This window comes from Episyrphus balteatus, chromosome 2 (assembly GCF_945859705.1).
Source record: "Episyrphus balteatus chromosome 2, idEpiBalt1.1, whole genome shotgun sequence".
NCBI classification, from domain to species: domain Eukaryota; kingdom Metazoa; phylum Arthropoda; class Insecta; order Diptera; family Syrphidae; genus Episyrphus; species Episyrphus balteatus.
The window spans coordinates 6,546,683-6,566,854 of NC_079135.1; the positions used below are offsets into that span (position 1 = coordinate 6,546,683).

General features: G+C 30.6%; 1 protein-coding gene across 25 annotated transcripts in view; it reads right to left on the reverse strand.

Annotated features, from left to right (window-relative positions):
* The window catches only part of LOC129909002 (protein elav-like), a 353,561-nt gene that overhangs the window by 272,335 nt on the left and 61,054 nt on the right, over positions 1-20,172 (reverse strand). The window contains exon 1 of one of the 25 annotated variants that reach the window (XM_055985884.1): positions 14,532-14,657. The exons of the other annotated variants lie outside the window; for them this stretch is intronic. Within the exon in view, the coding sequence (XP_055841859.1) occupies positions 14,532-14,642 (111 nt within the window). The 5' untranslated portion in view covers positions 14,643-14,657. Of the gene's footprint in view, positions 1-14,531; positions 14,658-20,172 lie in introns of those variants that run through there. 25 annotated transcript variants of the gene reach the window in all.

Genomic DNA, 20,172 nt, shown 5'->3' on the forward strand with positions numbered 1-20,172 from the left:
TATCCACAAATTTCTATCCACAAATGTCTATCCACAAATGTCTATCGACAAATGTCTATCCACAAATGTCTATCGACAAATGTCAATCCACAAATGTCTATCCATAAATGTCTATCGACAAATGTCTATCCACAAATGTCTATCGACAAATGTCTAACGACAAATGTCTATCCACAAATGTCTATCCACAAATGTCTATCGACAAATGTCTATCGACAAATGTCTATCGACAAATGTCTATCGACAAATGTCTATCGTTAAATGTCTATCCACAAATGTCTATCGACAAATGTCTATCGACAAATGTCTATCGTTAAATGTCTATCCACAAATGTCTATCCACAAATGTCTATCCACAAATGTCTATCCACAAATGTCTATCGACAAATGTCTATCGACAAATGTCTATCGACAAATGTCTATCCACAAATGTCTATCCACAAATGTCTATCCACAAATGTCTATCCACAAATGTCTATCGTTAAATGTCTATCCACAAATGTCTATCCACAAATGTCTATCGACAAATGTCTATCCACAAATGTCTATCCACAAATGTCTATCCACTAATGTCTATCCACAATAGACATTCCATTTGTGGATAGACATTTGTGGATAGACATTTGTGGATAGACATTTGTGGATAGACAAATGTCTATCCACAATAGACATTCCATTTGTGGATAGACATTTGTGGATAGACATTTGTGGATAGACATTTGTGGATAGACATTTGTGGATAGACATTTGTGGATAGACATTTGTGGATAGACATTTATGGATAGACATTTGTGGATAGACATTTGTCGATAGACATTTGTGGATTGACATTTGTCGATAGACATTTATGGATAGACATTTGTGGATAGACATTTGTGGATAGACATTTGTGGATAGACATTTGTGGATAGACATTTGTCGATAGACATTTGTGGATAGACAATTGTCGATAGACATTTGTGGATAGACATTTGTCGATAGACATTTGTCGATAGACATTTGTGGATAGACATTTGTGGATATTTGTGGATAGACATTTGTGGATAGACATTTGTCGATAGACATTTGTGGATAGACATTTGTCGATAGACATTTATGGATAGACATTTGTGGATTGACATTTGTCGATAGACATTTGTGGATAGACATTTCGTCGGTGAAACCAGAAAAGTGTGTAACTCCAAATTTTCTGAAAATTAGGTTTGAATGTCATCTGTTAGACAAACCTGATATCTACCGTTCCTTAAACTCGGAATCCCCTTAAAGTTCATAGTTTTTATTTTATTAGCAAATTAGAAAATGAAAACTCATACAAATGCCTTCAAAACGATTTTGTTTTTTTGCTCTCCTATAAAATTTGCTAAAATGGAGTTACACACTTTTCTGGTTTCACCGACGATTTGTCGATAGACATTTGTGGATAGACATTTGTGGATAGACATTTGTCGATAGACATTTAACGATAGACATTTGTCGATAGACATTTGTCGATAGACATTTGTGGATAGACATTTGTCGATAGACATTTGTGGATAGACATTTGTGGATAGACATTTGTGGATAGACATTTGTCGATAGACATTTGTCGATAGACATTTGTGGATAGACATTTAACGATAGACATTTGTCATGAGACATTTGTCGTGAGACATTTGTCGATAGACATTTCTCGATAGACATTTAACGATAGACATTTGTCGATAGACATTTAACGATAGACATTTGTCGATAGACATTTGTGGATAGACATTTGTCGATAGACATTTGTCATGAGACATTTGTCGTGAGACATTTGTCGATAGACATTTGTCGATAGACATTTGTGGATAGACATTTGTCGATAGACATTTAACCATAGACATTTGTGGATAGACATTTGTCGATAGACATTTGTGGATAGACATTTGTCGATAGACATTTGTGGATAGACATTTGTGGATAGACATTTGTGGATAGACATTTGTGGATAGACATTTGTCGATAGACATTTGTCGATAGACATTTGTGGATAGACATTTGTCGATAGACATTTATGGATAGACATTTGTGGATTGACATTTGTCGATAGACATTTGTGGATAGACATTTGTGGATAGACATTTGTGGATAGACATTTGTGGATAGACATTTGTCGATAGACATTTAACGATAGACATTTGTCGATAGACATTTGTCGATAGACATTTGTGGATAGACATTTGTCGATAGACATTTGTGGATAGACATTTGTGGATAGACATTTGTCGATAGACATTTGTCGATAGACATTTGTGGATAGACATTTAACGATAGACATTTGTCATGAGACATTTGTCGTGAGACATTTGTCGATAGACATTTCTCGATAGACATTTAACGATAGACATTTGTCGATAGACATTTAACGATAGACATTTGTCGATAGACATTTGTGGATAGACATTTGTCGATAGACATTTGTCGATAGACATTTGTGGATAGACATTTGTCGATAGACATTTAACGATAGACATTTGTCGATAGACATTTGTCGATAGACATTTGTGGATAGACATTTGTGGATAGACATTTGTGGATAGACATTTAACCATAGACATTTGTGGATAGACATTTGTCGATAGACATTTGTCGATAGACATTTGTCGATAGACATTTGTGGATAGACATTTGTGGATAGACATTTATGAATAGACATTTGTGGATTGACATTTGTCGATAGACATTTGTGGATAGACATTTGTCGATAGACATTTGTGGATAGACATTTGTGGATAGACATTTGTCGATAGACATTTAACGATAGACATTTGTCGATAGACATTTGTCGATAGACATTTGTCGATAGACATTTGTGGATAGACATTTGTCGATAGACATTTAACGATAGACATTTGTGGATAGACATTTGTGGATAGACATTTGTCGATAGACATTTGTGGATGAAAAATGTTAAAAAGCACGCGCTTTTTATCATTTTCCAAACCCTTTTTTAATTTTTTGCAGAGTTTTGAAAAGCAGAATTATGAAAAGCAGAATTTTGAAAAACAGAATTTTGAAAAACAGAATTTTGAAAAGCAGAATTTTGAAATCAGAATTTTGTAAAGCAGAATTTTGATAAAAGAATTTTGACCCTGGCAGAATTTTGACCCCAACCCCAAAAAAAAACTAAAACCTGTAACAAATAAATTAGGGAAAATCCACGATTGAGCTTCACATACTTCTTCGCTAAATTTACATTTTTTTAAATATAAAGAATTATTATTTTTTCTATTTTTTATATGCCGGACTCATTTGTTACGAATGGGACAGTTTTATAGAATATTTATTATTTTCTTTCCAAAATTTATACATATCGGAGTCAAATTTTATTGATTTTCAAAGTATACCTATATACAACTGTTTTGGTTAAGTAATTTGTTTTCCACAGAAAAAAATGCAAAGTTGTTTAATTTTGAAAGAAAAAATTTTTTTTTTGTATGGGTTGGAAAAACAGGGGACATATCAATTTTTGTATAAAAACAAGAGAAAATTTGCTCATCTGCTTGTACACTTTCCCACAAAAATATTCTATCAATTTTTATCTCTAAAAAGGTCAAGTTAAAAGATGGCCCAAAATATTGTCTCTAAAAGTTTGTATATTTGAAATGACAACCTATGTATAAAGTTTTTCTTCTGCATTACAAAAAAACCCTCCAAGAAAAATAATTCCCATCAGAAAGACAAATAATTTAAATAAGACAAATAAATAAGAACTTAAATCTATCACTAGATTTATTTGTTCAGAGTTCATTCAAGGACCTCCGTCTCTCGGTACAACATAGCCTTGAAAGAACTTCTGTTTCTTTAACACTTCAACTATAAAACAAAAAGAAAAACTAAAGAAAACACCAAAACTAAATAAAAACAAAACAAAATAAAATAAAAAACTTCTTATACTACCAGGAAACCCTTGGGTATATAGAATTTTCTATTCTACAACTTTTCAATGTTCTTAAGGAACTGAAAGTTTGATTTCAATTTTTGTTTGTAAAAAAAAGTCTATTTAACATTTATTTCTCTTTCGGCAAAACCACATTTGGTAGATTAGGTTTTTGGGGTATGTGAAATAGGTGAAACGACTTTCTTCTTGTATACACGACCTAATGTGCCAAAAATGTTCGCATTCGTAAAATGTTGATGAAGCTCCCTCCGATGTTTTTGTTGTTGTCCTTGTTAGAAGGTTGCCTTTTATGTGTGTTCTTTAGCAACCTGCCAGAGGTGAAAAAGTGTTATATACGACACAACTTTCCTTTTTGCCAGTTAAATGTAGTTTTAATGTCTTTTTGAACTCACAGGTAAGTACTGAATGGGAGCAGATTAACCCTTTTTTGCCTACATTTACACCTACACTTTGCCTACACCTACAGCTCTACACTTTCCATATAAACAACGACCTTACGGATGCTGAATCAGGAGAGAGAACACTGAAAAGGAAACTGCCTAAAACTACAGTAAACCCTGTTAACGGTGCATATTAAACAACGATTCCAATCCAAGGCAAAGGCATTAAATCAACAGAAAAAGAGAGATGTGCGGTGTAAGTGGTGACTTTTTGAGAGAGGGTGTAGAGGGGGTTAATGGCAAAATATCGAATAAAGCTACCATTAAAAACTTTCAATGTCTTTTTTTTGTGATTTGGGGATTTTTTCTTATTCGAATAATTGGAATTGGGTTGCTTTTACACCCAGCTTTGATGTGGATTATGGGAGGAGAAAAGATTTGTGATGGAAGAGAGGATGCTGGGGGGTGTGAATTGGAAGAAATTTATTCAAAATTGTTGACACACATACTTTGTATTGTTATGGTTTTGTGTGTCACAGATGTCATTGGCAGACGTTTTGTTTTGTTTCGATTGAGAGTGAGTGTGTCCTTATTTCTTTTGAATAATTTATTGGTCGAAGAGTTAATTCAGTGTTGTTTGGATCTATAATGGATTTTCTGATGTGTATAGTTACTCATTCTTTCTCTTTCTATCACAGTCAGTGGGATAGGATAATTTTTCTCGTTTTATTTTTTTTTATGGTGGAATGGTTGAAGGATTTGAACGAGATAAAATATTGGAGTCATAACACGAAGGTTATATACACATGGTTTATCTGAAATTGGACAGATATTGTAATTTATTAACCTATTCACAAGCGTATTGATGTTAGGAGTGTAGTTTTTTGTATTCAGAGCTTAAGGGTGAAATATATGTAATTAAAGATGTTGTGGGTAGCAAAGAAAAACATACATTACTTATTGAGCTAGGTATGTATTGTTTGACCTTGTTGAATAGAACATTTGAAAATCAATTAGTCAAAGGATATGTTACATTATTTATCTGCACGAAATGAACAAACATTGCTGAATACCTACCTTACGTATACATGAGTAACAGGTATGTAAATATCTTCACATGTTTACTTTCTAACCTATTTTTCCTAAACAAAGGAAATTAATTAGGAAGAACAAATTATGCAAATAATCAACAAAAAAGGATGAGAATGGGTCAAGATTTTTATATAAGAATTTCTTTATATTTTCACTAGAATTTATGACCACTGGGACACAAAAATTGAAATTAAAAAAAGGATTTTGAATATAAGTTTGTTTATTTTTTTTCTTTAAATGCTTTAAAAGCATATAAGCTGTTTTATAAAACATTTTGTGTAATAATTTCATCGAAATCGGCTGAGCCATTTTCGACAAAGCCGTTTATTTTTAAAAAAGAAAACGGAATTCCATTCTACAGGGTGTTTTTCTAAACTATTGTGGTTGAGAAAAGAACAGATAGATAAAGCTCCGAAAAAGTTTTTATTCATTTGAACCTAAATTAATTTAGCCCTGATTTTTTAATCGTCAGTTAGACTATCAAATTAATGTCATTATAAAAAAAACTTTTATTTCTAGGAATAAGCTCTAACTGAGGATTATCTGACTATTGAAAAATTGGCCCTTAGTTTGTTTTTTTTTTTTTTTTTAACAAAATAAACTGCGCCTTAAAAATAATGATTGAAAAATATTAATACTCCTTTACGTGTTTTTTTTTAATTAAAATGATATGTATAAGTGAAAAAAAATTTTTTTTTAAAGTAAACAATTGGGTTTGATGCAAAATTGCGGAGAAACGGTTCGCAGAAAAAAAAGTTTTGAGAAAAACTAAAACTGTAATAAATTCTTGATTGAATATAAAAAAAGTTCTTACTAATCGGACGTAGTTTGGCAAAGATAAAGCCAGTTAATGGAAAAGGAAGCAAAAATCATAAAAACCGTCTTAATTTGAAAACGAAACGAAAACGAGAAAATTAACTCTTAAGTTTTTCGACTTAAAATGACCTCAGGAATCCATGGGTTTCTTTTGGGGTGGTGACTGTGGGATACCCTGAAATAACTCCAAACGTAAAATTTCGGCCCTCCCTTTTCGAAAATAAGTCATTTTTAAGAATTTTAGTTTAAAAAAAAAAAAAATAAATATTGAAGGCCTACATATTTTGAAGAGTTCTGTTTATAAAGACTATTGGATATTATTTAAGGTAATTAATGCATGTGTTTAAAAGAACTGCCATTTTTGTCAATTACATATTAGAAAGATTTAACTAATTTTTTTGCGCCTACCGTTTTTAGTCTCAACTTTTACAAAATCAAGTTTTTACAACAACTGGCCAATGCCTTACGACTATGAGGAAAAACGTCTAATTTCGAGGTTTTTGACCAAAACTAACATTGACGAAAAGGGTTTTTGTTTTACCGTTAATCGTTTTGTCCATCTATCGACTCCGACGTTTAGGCCCAAACTTTTAGCTTGAAACATGGAACATAATTCTTTGCCGCCGGGTACAAAGGGGTTAAGTCATAAATGATAATTTGCCAGAAAATGCGAAGTTGAGCTAATCGATGAATTTTTAAGCATTGATCCTCTTATTTTTATAGGAAAGAGTTGTTCTAAATTTATGTGTTTGATACCAAATAAAAGAGAAAAAAGAGGTTATCCTCATTTAATCGAAACCTAAAAAGTGCAATTTTGTGACTTAACCCCTTTGTACCCTTTGCAAAGAATTTTCAAGTAGTTTCCAAGCCCCGTTTTTTATTTTTTAAGTATATCCTTTTGAATGGATGCCTCCATACCTATAGAGTTTTCTAGGTATGTATTGCAATTTTCTTGAAACAGACTCTAATAATATCGATTCAATTTGATGTACGATATGGTCAAAGTGACTTAAACAACAAATGTTCATTTTTAGTTTTTCAAAATTTATAATAGGTATTTATAATTCAGTAAATTTAACAGTAGGAGAGAGGACCCTTAACACAAATCAGATTTGTTAACTGTAGGCAATTATTTTTGGCTTCATTTTTCCTGGCAAAAGAAAAAAATATGAGCTGACTCAAGTCTCAGTTTTTAAAACCTTTAAAAAACAAGTTTAATACAAATCTGAAATGCACAAAAAAATACAGGTATTCCCAGGTATGTAATTATACATAAATTGTCTTAAAGAAACGATGTTTTAGGATTGTGAAAAATTTATGGGGTCAATCAAAGGATATCAATCAAAGTTTTGAAGCTTCCATATTGTATTTGTACACCATTACTTTTAATTCTTGTCTCATTTGCATAAATTTTGCCGAAGTTTATATCTTGCTCTCATAAAAATGACCTTTACCCCTACCCTCTTTTTGAAAGCAATAGTTAAATAGAGGGTCAAATATGCATCGTGCGTCGAAAAGAATCTTAAATAAATAAACAATAAATTAATTTTTCTGACCCTTGAATCTAACATTCTTGGACTAATAAAAGGGTTGCCTCAAAACGTTCATTCATTAAACTTGTAATTTACTACATGTGAATAAAATACTTCAACCACTTTTATCTAGTGAAAAGAATTAATAAATGAACACATGTGGCAGAAGTTTGTTATAAAGTCCTTAAGTTATTCTTTCATCTTCTATATAAAATGCGTATGTAAGATTTTGTAAGCATCAAGTCATTCTAATGGAACAATGAATAAACTTCTATTTAAAATACAGGCTTACAAAATTGCGATGTTTGAACAAGAAAAAAATTATGAATAATTTAAATTTTTCTTCAAAAACTTTTCACTCTAAAAAAGCTGAATTGAACTAAAAAATGAACCTATTGTGTCGAGTTTTATGGTAATATTTCATTCAATTTTCAATTCTTTAAAGTTTAAAGAAATAAAAGTCCAACTCTAACCTGTACTTATCAAATAATAATTATATTTTCTCTTTGTTCCTATTCAAACAATTCCATCATAGCTATAAAACTACCCCTTTTTTTCAAATTGAATGAAATAAAATTAAATAAAAAAAAAGAAGTAAAATAAAACAAAATAAACCAAAACCGGACCTATTCACAGCTTTTTCATAATGAATCTCTCCCATCGCCTATTCATAACAAAAGGATATCACAATCCCAGTGCTAAAATCTAAAAAGTCGTCGTCGTGTTCCTGTACCACATTCATTGTGTTATTCATTGTGTCGACTCAACAGTCGTGTCGTCGTCGTCATCATCGTCATCATCACACAAGGAAACAATTAAAATAATGTTGAATGTGTTCCCTCTGGTTGGTAACTTCAAATGCGACGTTATACACGAGCAAAACACACTACATAGTAACATAGTAACATAGTATATATTTTATTTTCTATATAGAAAACTCTCGTTTTGTATAGAAGTTCAAACTTCAAATCCTCGATGAGAGGAGGACACATTTTTCACTAAGCGCACAGTGTTAGCGACTGCAGCGCCACCATTTAGAACGGATATCCTGCCAAAGCAACAGTAATGTTTCATAATTGTTAACATTTCGAGTGGGTGCATCTGTTGTTAGTGTTGGTGTGGATTCCTTTCCGTTTTGTAGTTGGTGTTCATTCGTTTCCATCTTAATGATGGCAGTCTCGGTAACAGCACCAACATCAATACAATATTTGAGTATTAGAAATGCATAGGACCATCCTGCCCTGAGCTCTGGATTGGTTCAATCTCATCTCATGGCTTTTACTTCTCAAGTTAACTGTTAACTGTGTGTGTTAAATTGGCGTATATCTATAAAAATAAACAACTTCAACTTTTTTTTTGGTAATAATTGACCAGGACCTTTGAACTGCAATAAGCCATCGGGGCAGGATTGGTACTTTTTATTTTCTGGGTGGATTGTGATGAGAGCAAAAATGCTAATAAATTTAACTCGCCAATTCGGGTATATTTCGGTTGAATTCATGCAGAAGATGAAAACTTTCAGTACTCTCGTACTTTACATTCGAGTTTTTATTTGAAAAGGAAACACTTGGTGCATGGAGGAGAGAGCATGGAACATGGAGCATTACCCGAGGCCAATTTGCCCAGAATAGCATCACGGGTGTATAGTTTTATTTTTGATGGCAAAAGTTGGGTGTGTTATTGTTGGGCTTTCGTCCAAACGGAAAATTGGATTAAGACACACAAAGATGGTGCCGATGATGAAGTTGAAAATTACGGATAAAATTTCTTTACTTTGCTCCATTGAAAAAGTTTTTCATTTTCAGATCGAAGAGGGGAGAGGGTTTTTGAATTTTGCCAAAAAAAAGAGAACTATAGTATACAACAAAGGATTTTAGGGAAATCATTGTGATGAATATTCTCGGTTCTTTAGAGATAACTATATAGACAGAGGAACAGGATACACAACGGTATTTCATGGTTCGAAATTGGTGAAATACATAAATTTCATAGTAGTTTTTCTTTTGTTAGTTGTAGTATGTTCCGTTCGAGTTTCAGGAAGTTTTGAGAGAAGTATGTGGGGTAAAATGAAGAAAAAACGAGAAAGAGACTAAGTTTCGGTTTCAGGTCCGTAAAATATGCAAACAATATTCGGGAATAGTATATTTTAATTAAATCTTCTATAGAAACAAAGATTGTATATTATACGAGTAGTTGGGTGTTTTATTGTTTGGATTTTTTATTATAATTTTTTTTTTCTATTTTTGGCAGAGGAGGAAAAAAGGATTTAATAAATTTTACAAGTCCCAGCTGAGATAATTTTGTGAAACAAAAGTGAGTGAGAATTTTAGTTTGACAGAAAGAGGATAAACTTTATTTTCTATACACAAAAAGTTTTCTATTTTTTTATATTTCGATATACCTACTCTGAATGGTCAGTAGAGAGATGGGTATTATCACTAATTTTATGGCATGCGCCATTTCTATAGATTTAAATCTATAGGATAACATAACATACATATATTAAATAGGTATATCTTTATGGTTATGGGTATTATAAAGTTCATCGGCTTATCAATTTCAAATCTGAGGGAATGGAAATTTGTAGGCTTTTAAATTTATTCAAATTTTTGTTTATTTTCTATTAAGATTCATGTAGATAAGATATGGATTCAGAACCACACACACACAGGACTCATAAGTTTAAGTAAATTAATTATAAATTTTAAACAATAAAACTTATTTTTTGGAGATCGTATCTTTGTTTGGATAAGCAGAAAGGTATATATGAATTTAATTTTATTTTATAATATTTTGGGGTTATTAAGAGCATATTTGTATGAAATATGGTTTGAGGTTGAAAAAGTCTATTGTGAAGATTCCAAAAAAAGTAGGGAAATCGAGATTATTCGGGGATCAAATAAATGTACTGGTTCCAAAGATTTACTAAAAACTACTTGTGGACATTCTCGTAAATAAGTTCTGTGTTAGGTATTTTGAAATAAAATTGTATTTTTGGAACCCTTTTCAACAGAAATTTCAGTATTTTTAACGTTTTTTATTTTATTTGTAATAATTTCAAGAATTTGTAAGAACGTCGAGTCGTCCGTCTTTTGATTTTGATCGGAAAAAGGTGACGACATGTAAAATGTGTAAAAAAAAGGAATTCAATTTACTTGCAAAACGAATATTTTGCAACCAAAAAAAGTTTTTGCAATTGTTTTTCAAAAATTTTATAAAAGTTTTGTTTATATTATAAATAGTCAAGTCATTTTAATCATTTTGAACCCCAATCTGCGGAAAAATTCGTAGTGGAGTGAATTTTGGTATACACCTTACCGCGTTTTAATGAAGATGTGAAAAATCGACATTGATATCGTGATTGTTATTAATTTTCCAAACATGAATTCCATAGAAAATGTCGTTTAGAGCTTCTCAAGAGAAAAGTTGCAGAACAAAATTAGCAGCTGAAAAAGCTTAATGGTAATTTAGGATTGATAACTAGCTCAAAACTAAAATTGAACCATGTTTAAAAAGTGTGTTCTTAATAATGAAGGCGCTGATTGTACAAAAAAGGGAAACATACAAAATTTCCAAAAAAAAAACGTGGATTAACGTTTTGTATATTATTTTTTATTCCAATGTGTATATTTTTACTTTTTTTAATTAATCCGTATTTACGTAAAAAGATAAGTAAATAAAACCAAAAAATGTAAGCTACTTCGATAAAACCTCAAAAATTAAGCAAAATAAACCAAAAATATGTATTTTTGAAGTCAAAACTTCTTTAGTATCGTAGTGATTTGAAACAAGATGAAACGAAAACGCGACACGACTTCAACTTGTTATAACTTTTTTGTTTTAATAGATAGATGAATGAAATTTGTACTGTAGATAGGTAATTAAATTATAATTGTACAAAATTTCAATTAATTTCATTTTCAAAATTCGGAGATAACGGTAAGATGTTCTTTTCCAACACACGTTATATCTTTTGATCTAGTGCACATACAAATTTGGTTTAACTTTAATACGCATGCTGATAACATAACCTTTTATTTGATATATCACACATAACGTTACGTGCTCTACAAGTTACACAATTTTAAATTGAAAAGAATTTAAAAATACCTCAAAACACCTGTGGAGATCTGTTGGCGATGACCAGCTACAAGTGTAGGAAGTACCGTAATCTCAGTCTGGAAATTCGACATGGTTGACATTAAAAAATTCTAACTTCTCTTGTAGACATCTTTGAAATAAGATCTATAGCCAACGAAGAAGATTCACTTTCTTTGAAATAAGATTTATGCATCATTATACAAGGTGAAACAATAAGCTTTCATATGGTTTAAAATTTTTTATAGGTTGTCAAACAAAATAATTGATTTAATAGCATGAGAACACAAAAATAAATGTTTTTTTTTGCTTTTTGATGATGATGACACCTGATCGATATATATATTTTGAGCTAAGACAATAAGCTTTCAGATGATATAAAATTTATCTAGGTTGTCATATAACAAACATGGATTTGAAGGTGATAGAATAAAAATAGGTACATTTTTTCTATTTTTTTTTTTTGCAAGAAAAATGATTTTTTAAGGTTTCACTTCTACCACGTGTGAATTGCACACATGATTTTTTTTTCGTATGTGAGTGCAATTTAGTCACCTTCCCTGCGCTCTACTCCCGAAACGGTTCATTTTACAGAAAAATGCTATAGGCAATATGTTGTAGATAATTTCACGACGAAAATTTTGTATAAAAATCTCTGATGATATCCGATCAATAGGTCGCGGGATATTTGCGAAAAACTTTTCGTGTCCTTTTGACCCTTATAACTTTTTAAGCCGGCACGATATCAATGTCGATTTTTCATATCTTCAATTAAACGCTGGAATAAAGGTGTATACCAAAATTTAGCCCACTAGGAATTTTTCCGCAGATAAAACCTAAAATTACTGGACTTTGTGAAAAAAATAAAAAACTAATTAATACAGTTTGTTATAAAAAATGCTAATTAAAATTAAATATCTCCAGGATTCTTTTGGTATAAAGTACAAACTATATTGTATAATGTTCTTCATTAAAATTATGGGACAATTTTTTAAACAAAAAGAATATATTCCCATGCAATGTGTTCAACGCGGAGCGGAAGTGGTATTTATTTTCGCTACTTAACTGATTTCAAAACTATTATCAGAATGCACTTTTTTTAAATGCACTAGTTAGTTGTAGATTTTATAAAATGTCTCGCTATACATTTTAAAGAAATTTAAAAGAGTCGACATGAAGAGCAAAATTTTTATTTTTTTGAAAAAAAAAAAAAAATAATAATAATAATAATGCAGCTATGCTGCGATTTCTTTAAATGTTACGTGCGCAAAGTGGTATTCTATCAAAGCGAAATATTAAAAAAAAAACCCAAATAAAGGCAAATTTCAGGATTCTATAAAAATATATGTACCAAATTTAAGGGAAATCTGTCCCCCCGTTTAGATTGTGGAAATGTGTGCAGATGGACAGATTTCTCCATCATCGTAATGTCAGTTTTGATAAAAAGCTCCAGACATAATTTTTGACACGAAACCAATAAAAATTTCTAGCTTTAAAAAAATAATTATAATGCCATTCTTCAGAAATTATTGGTCGACAAGTTTTCAGTAGAATGAATCGGACTGTTTACAAAATATTGATTTTTCAAAAAAATTGGAAATGTATGTAGGTATGCACATATTTACATACCTACTTAGGTATATGTATTTTTAAAAAATCCAAAAATTTTTTTTTTTACATTTAACAGAATTTTAATTTTCAAGTTACTCAAACGCTTTTTTAAATAGGTATTTATTATTTCTTAAATTCTTAAAAATGCTTTTAAAAATGTCTACAAAATGTAAAAAAAAAAATTCAAAACTACCTACATATTTTTTTCAAAAACGAAATCTTTATAAAGTGTTAAATGCAAAAATTGATTTTATCCGATTGTGAAGTATTAGCTTACTTCACAAGGATGATACTTCTATTCTACACCATATTTATAATTTAACTTTGTTACATCAAAAAATAACAAATAGGTATCCCAAAATATAAAATATTTTTTTTAGCATTTTTTTTCAACAAATACTGTGCGAAAAAATTGTTGTCAAGATATTGAGACACGCGCGCTTTTCAATATATCCAAACAATATGGAAACTGATATTTTATAAACAAAATAAACCCATCTTCAATACTACAACCAAACTTTGCTTACGTCACAACTTTTTTTCAGACTTGTCCCGATTGACTGAACTAATAGATACATAGATTGTTGGAAGTTTACTTAATAGATTATACACTTTAATTTTGTTTCAGTTTAAAAAATCATTCTCATTAAACCCCTTGTGCAAAAATTATTGTTGGCATCCCTATAAAAGTAAAAACAGACGAAATAGTGCCAGACACCTTTAACTCAGCACAGAGCAACATGAAGATAACCGAAGAAAAAAAAAAAACAACAAAATTCAAAGTTCCCACTGCATAATGCATATCATAGCTGTCCTTCACGAATGAAATGCATTTCTCTCATTTCCTCTAACAGGAAACCAAAAGCACTTTTTGCTTTTTTATTGTTTTTATTTGCAGTAGAACCATCTACCACCATCGTGATTTACCGTTCTTGCGTATTGCATTCAACAGCACATCTACCATTTGAACAGTGCACAAGAGTGAGAGGAGAAATAAATGCATCAGGTGGATACAATGCAACATTTTGTTCTCCAAATAAAAAATTAAATAAAAAAGATTTAAGTGAGAAAAAAAAAACGAACCCATATCTCATGATTTATTTCAATCCATTCATCATTTAATTCTTGATTGATTGAAATATTCCTGTAAAAGCTACCCCAACAACCAACAATTATATGCGGTTTGGTTTGCATTTTTCTTGGAATTGCAGTGAAACAAAGAACAGAAAAAAAAAAAAAACACAGAACAAAAACTTTTAACACAAAAGAATATTTGTAAAAGAACGTAAATAATTTGAACAAAATTATTAACAAATTAATTATTTACAAAACAAATACATAATTTGAACATAAAATTGTAATAAATAACAAAAAGAAATAAAAAAAAGAAACGAAGTCAAAAATTATTGACAACCGGACACAATGAATTCGCAAACGGAACTGCATTATATTGTGCAACGGAATATCCGGGAAATTAGTTTTTGTGTAGAGTTTGGCGGCCATCATGAAATTCGATTTAAAATGGTTTGTGTATAAGATAAAAATGATTGGTATAAATTCGCTAAAGAGATTTTTAGTGAAGACACTATACGAATTCGAAATGTGGAGAGTAGCAAGTAACACAACCGGAAACATTTTCAAATTCAGTCGAAAACATATTTGGTCATTGAAAAAGAAAGATGTCGCTAGTAATATTTAAAAATGGCTTTTTACACAACGGATGCGTAAAAATTTTATAATTTGAATTGAACATTCTTTGAAAATTAACGAACTTCTTTTTGAGTTTGAAATTCTGATTGAAACTTAACTGAATAACTGTCGTGGTGATTCTTAATTTTCATTCTGGTTCAAGTTGGTGGGAAATGGAAGACTAAAAAGTAGTTTCTCAATACGTTACTCATAAATATTTTTCAAAAAATTTTTTAACTGGTATCGGTAATCTTTAAATATTTTATTTAAAACCTGAATTCATCGTGGTCAGTTAATTTTCATTCATTCAACAAATTAAAATCAAATTGGTTGTCCGTTAAGTCGGCTTAACGGACAATAATTTTCAGTGATAACGTCGCATCATAGGAAAACTAATTTATTGTTAGCTTTAGATAAAAATATGTACCTACTTAAAAATTATTTGTAACAAAAAAAAAAAAAAAAATAAAAAAAGTATTGGGTTGTCTTAGGATTCGAACCTTGGACCTCTGAAGCAAGAGATAAATCGTTCGTGTAATGCGTTTTTATAGCTCCTAAAGTAAGTATCATAATTCGACAAATTAGGCTTCATCTTTTTTGTTTCTTGGTAAGTTCAAGAACTACTCTAAAATCATCCCTTAAAAGTAAGAAACAAGAAAATATTTTCACCTGGCATGGTTATGTAATGGTTATTCAATAGCCATGCTATTATGTCAAATTTCCCAACATAATAGCTCAGTATGACAGTAATGGGTTATGGATGGCATATATGATCATAAGAAGAGTGGAGCAATTTTGAACTTTTCTTTCAAATCACTACGTCTAAATTATGGTCTTCTCAACTAATTTGTATGTTTTTTTTGAAAAAAATTCTTATGCCTATACGGAATCGGAGCGGGTTAAAATTCTGACTTCAAAATTTTGTTTTTTTTTTTAATTTTGATTTTTCTATTATAGCTCAGGGAAATTACTCAAAATATATATGGGCATGAAATCGCATTTTTCGCGGGACAAAATTTTTTTCATGGAATGTGTTCGGGTGGTTGTCCTTATCATAAAAGTCAATTTGTTGGGATGATTGGAGGTTGGGAACAGCCGCCATCTTAGAAAAGAGATTGGTATCGTTTTTATTGAATAGCTAAATTGTTATTCATTTTAACAAAAAATGACAAAGGTAAGACTTATTAACAATAAAATTACCAAAAAAATGATATACAAAAAAATTCCGTGAGTTGATTGAATAAAATTTTATAGTTGGTCAAAGTGCGGGTTTGCATCGCAAGTTTGGGGTATAATGACATTTGTTCATATATCTGACGAACTTTTGATTTGTGTACATAATTCTTCTAGAATGAAATATAGTACTTATAATTATCTATAAAATGAGCCCACAATCGTTATTGTAACCATCGTATTGTAGAAGTAATCTAACTCCCAAACTCTTCATGTACTAGGCAAAAGTGAGAAAAAAGCTAGTTTTTTGGTAGTAGGCCGATCAAATTTTGGGAGTAGAGGTATAACCAAAATGTAAGTACGCAGTTTTGCAGCCATACGCGTCTTAATATCGATTTCAAAGGTCTGATAACTTTAATTTTGTTCTTTATACGGTTTTCGGGGGGGTTTAATAACGTAAGTTTTCCAGTTAATGTGAATGTAATAAATGTATACTATTTCAAATTATAAATATAAAAGCTGATGCTCTATTATTTTTCCTAAATCTGGACACCTCAATCTCGGCGATGGGGTTAATAGAACTCATGATATAAGCTTTTTTAACTAACCATATCAGGCTTTTCAATTCAAATAAACAAACAAAAATCTTAACAAAAAAGCCTCTAAAACATAATCGTATAAACGGCTTATATCTTGAGTTCTATTGGTCACATCCTCAAAATTGAGGTGTCCAAATTTAGGAAAAATGACAGAGCATTAGTTTTTATATTTATAATTTGAAATAATGTAAATTTAGCTCATTCACATGAACTGGAAAACTTACGTTATTTAACTCCCCGAAAGACGTATAAAGCACAAAATTAGAGTTGTCAGACCTTTGAATTCGATATTAAGACGAGCATGGGTACAAAACTGCGTACTTATATTTTGGGTATACTTCTAATCCCAAAATTTGCTAGGCCTAATAGCAAAAAACTAGCTTTTTTATCACTTTGAAGTTAGATTACTTCTACAATATGATGGTTACAATTACGATTGTGGGCTCATTTTATAGATAATTATAAGTACTAAAATTCATTCTTGAAGAATTATCCAAACAAATCAAAAGTTCGTCAGATATATGAACAAATGTCATTTTGCCCCAACCTTGCGAAGCAAACCTGCACTTTGACCAACTATAAAATTTTATTCAATCAACTCACGGAATTTTTTTGTATATCATTTTTTAGATAATTTTATTGTTAATAAGTCTTCCTTTCTTATTTTTTGTTAGAATGAATGACAATGGAGCTATTCAATAAAAACGATACCAATCTCTTTTCCAAGATGGCGGCTGATCCCAACCTCCAATTATCCCAACAAATTGACTTTTATGATAAGGACAACCACCAGAACACATTCCATGAAAAAAATTTTGTCCCGCGAAAAATGCGATTTAATTTACTAATTTCCCTGGGCTATTATGTCTTTCAAAATTCTGCTTTTTAAAATTCTGACCAGCATACAAAAAATTTTGTTTTTTTTTTTTTATAGCATATGCACTTCACTTGCTAAGGAAAATAAACCTCATTTTTAACGTACTTAATTCAACATTTGTAAAGGTTTTTTGTTTCTGTGGCAAATCTATTTTTAATTGCATAAACTGACTCTCTTTCAACTTACATAACATCTAATAATTAGAAACGATGTTGTATCTTGTATGATACAAAATATTCCTTTTCTCATTTAATTTTTTTAAAACTCATCTTTACTTGATAAATTACTAAATTTTTAATATTTATTTTTCAAAAATATATTTAATATTAAAAACTTGTCCTAATATTATCATATTTTATTTATTTATCAAACAAAAAAATTGATATGCATAAAAAAATGACAAAGTATAAGTTAATAAAAAAGCAGTAGATTTTGCGTGAAAATGATTTGACAGAATTTTGCAAAAAACTAATAAAAGGTAAAAGCGTGCACTTTTTAACGTTTTCCAAAACTCTTTTTTTAATTTTTGCAGAATTTTGTTTAGCAAAATTTTGAAAGCAGAATTTTGACTAAAAAAAAAAAAATAATATACCTATGCCAACCTTGTAGATTTTAAAAATAACTTTTTTCGATTCGGGCTTTGGTATTAACATTGGTCTAATATTGGTTTTGGTATAATATTGGTCCTGGCACAAAACTCTTAAACGGCGGTAAATTACATTAAGAAGATATTTAGAAAATTCGTAAATATTTGATATTCTATAAAAAAATGTATCAACATTTTTTTTGTAATAAATTTAATTTTAAAAATATCATTATTTTCGAAATTCGTCAAAAGTTGAAAAAGTGGCTTTTTGCTCGTAAGTTGCATGGTTGTTGAAAAAAAAACTATCAGTTCTCTATTCAAAAAAAGTTCTGCAATTTTAGTCTAAATTCATTTTCTTGTTAATGGGTTAATTACTTAAAATAAAATTGCCAGCGTAACATTAAGATTCTACTACCAGTCTGATTTTCATCCTGCATGGTTGCTTTCTCCCTCATTTTATATAATTTTCTTAAAACCTTTTTTTTTCAGTACATTTCCTTAGCTTTATCCTAATTTAGAAAGATATAAATTGGAATAAAAAGGAAGAAAGAAAGAAAAAAAAAAGTTAAAAAATGGCTCTCCACTATGTCAGCTGTCAGACAAAATAAAATAAAATCTACCTAAAAATGTAATGCAAATTGATATACGACTATTTAATGGAATCTGTCAGAGAATGTATATCTAATTTTTTTCTTCTCTATATTTCACATGTTAGACTCCTTGTCATTCTCATGACATCTTCACTATATCAAGACTGTGGTATGTACCTTATATAGCCTTGGAATTGCTCCTTTTGATATCCCGAATATAATAGAGAATATTAACCTCCTATATATTGTCCTTTAACATCCAATTTCTTAGAAATCACTTTAAACTAATTCGATAGGACTATACGAAGAGCAACCACAGCAATTAACGTGTACCTACAACACAACCTCGAATTTGGCAGAGACTTATGCCAAACACTACTCAATTTAATTGTGTAATTAATTATGCATGTGTTACCGCTTAAAAGATGGTGGGAGTAAAACAATTGCCTTAAGGTTTGGGGTACCGCAAAGTGTATCAAGTGTAAGGAGAGTATCTTGAGTGTATGAAAGCCAAAGTCCCTTTCCAATTCACTATCGTCCTGAAAAAATATTCCAAGAAAAAACTGTTAATTGAAAAGCAACAACCTGCGTCGAACAAACAACATCCCATGGGATATCTCAGGATTTATTTTTTTTTTTATTTTTGGTTCGTTTTCGACCGAAATGTAATCCCTTACTTCGTCCCATGCTCCTACTCAACGTATTTTGAAACAATAAATTGGATTAACTCGCTGGTTGAATAATATCGGTAATGGAGCTCGGCTCTCGCAATAAAAACTCCGATGCAAGGATGTGGATAATTTTATTTTCGCACATTATACAGTTCCAACAACGTCTTCCCATTTTATATATGTACATTTGATTAATCCCAGGTTTGATTAATTAGCTGACAAGAGCAGATGTCTAAAGTAATGAGTGTTTTGCCAGTTGTTTTGCTTCGGCGAGAACTTTTGCGCAAAGAAGAAGAGATCTCGAAATCCTGGATTATCCTAATTTGCAGATGATTTTGATTTAGGTGTTTTTGGATGAATGAGTCCTGATCGATGTTGTGAGTATACTCCTCGTGTAGGTTAGGTAGGTGTTGCTTGATTGGTTTTGCTGTTTGATGGGTGTGAGTTTGAGGGAAATAATAAGATTAACCGAGTTAAATAAATAAACCAGGATTCGCCAAATTTAAGATTAATTGGATTTCGCAAAATGACTTAATGGG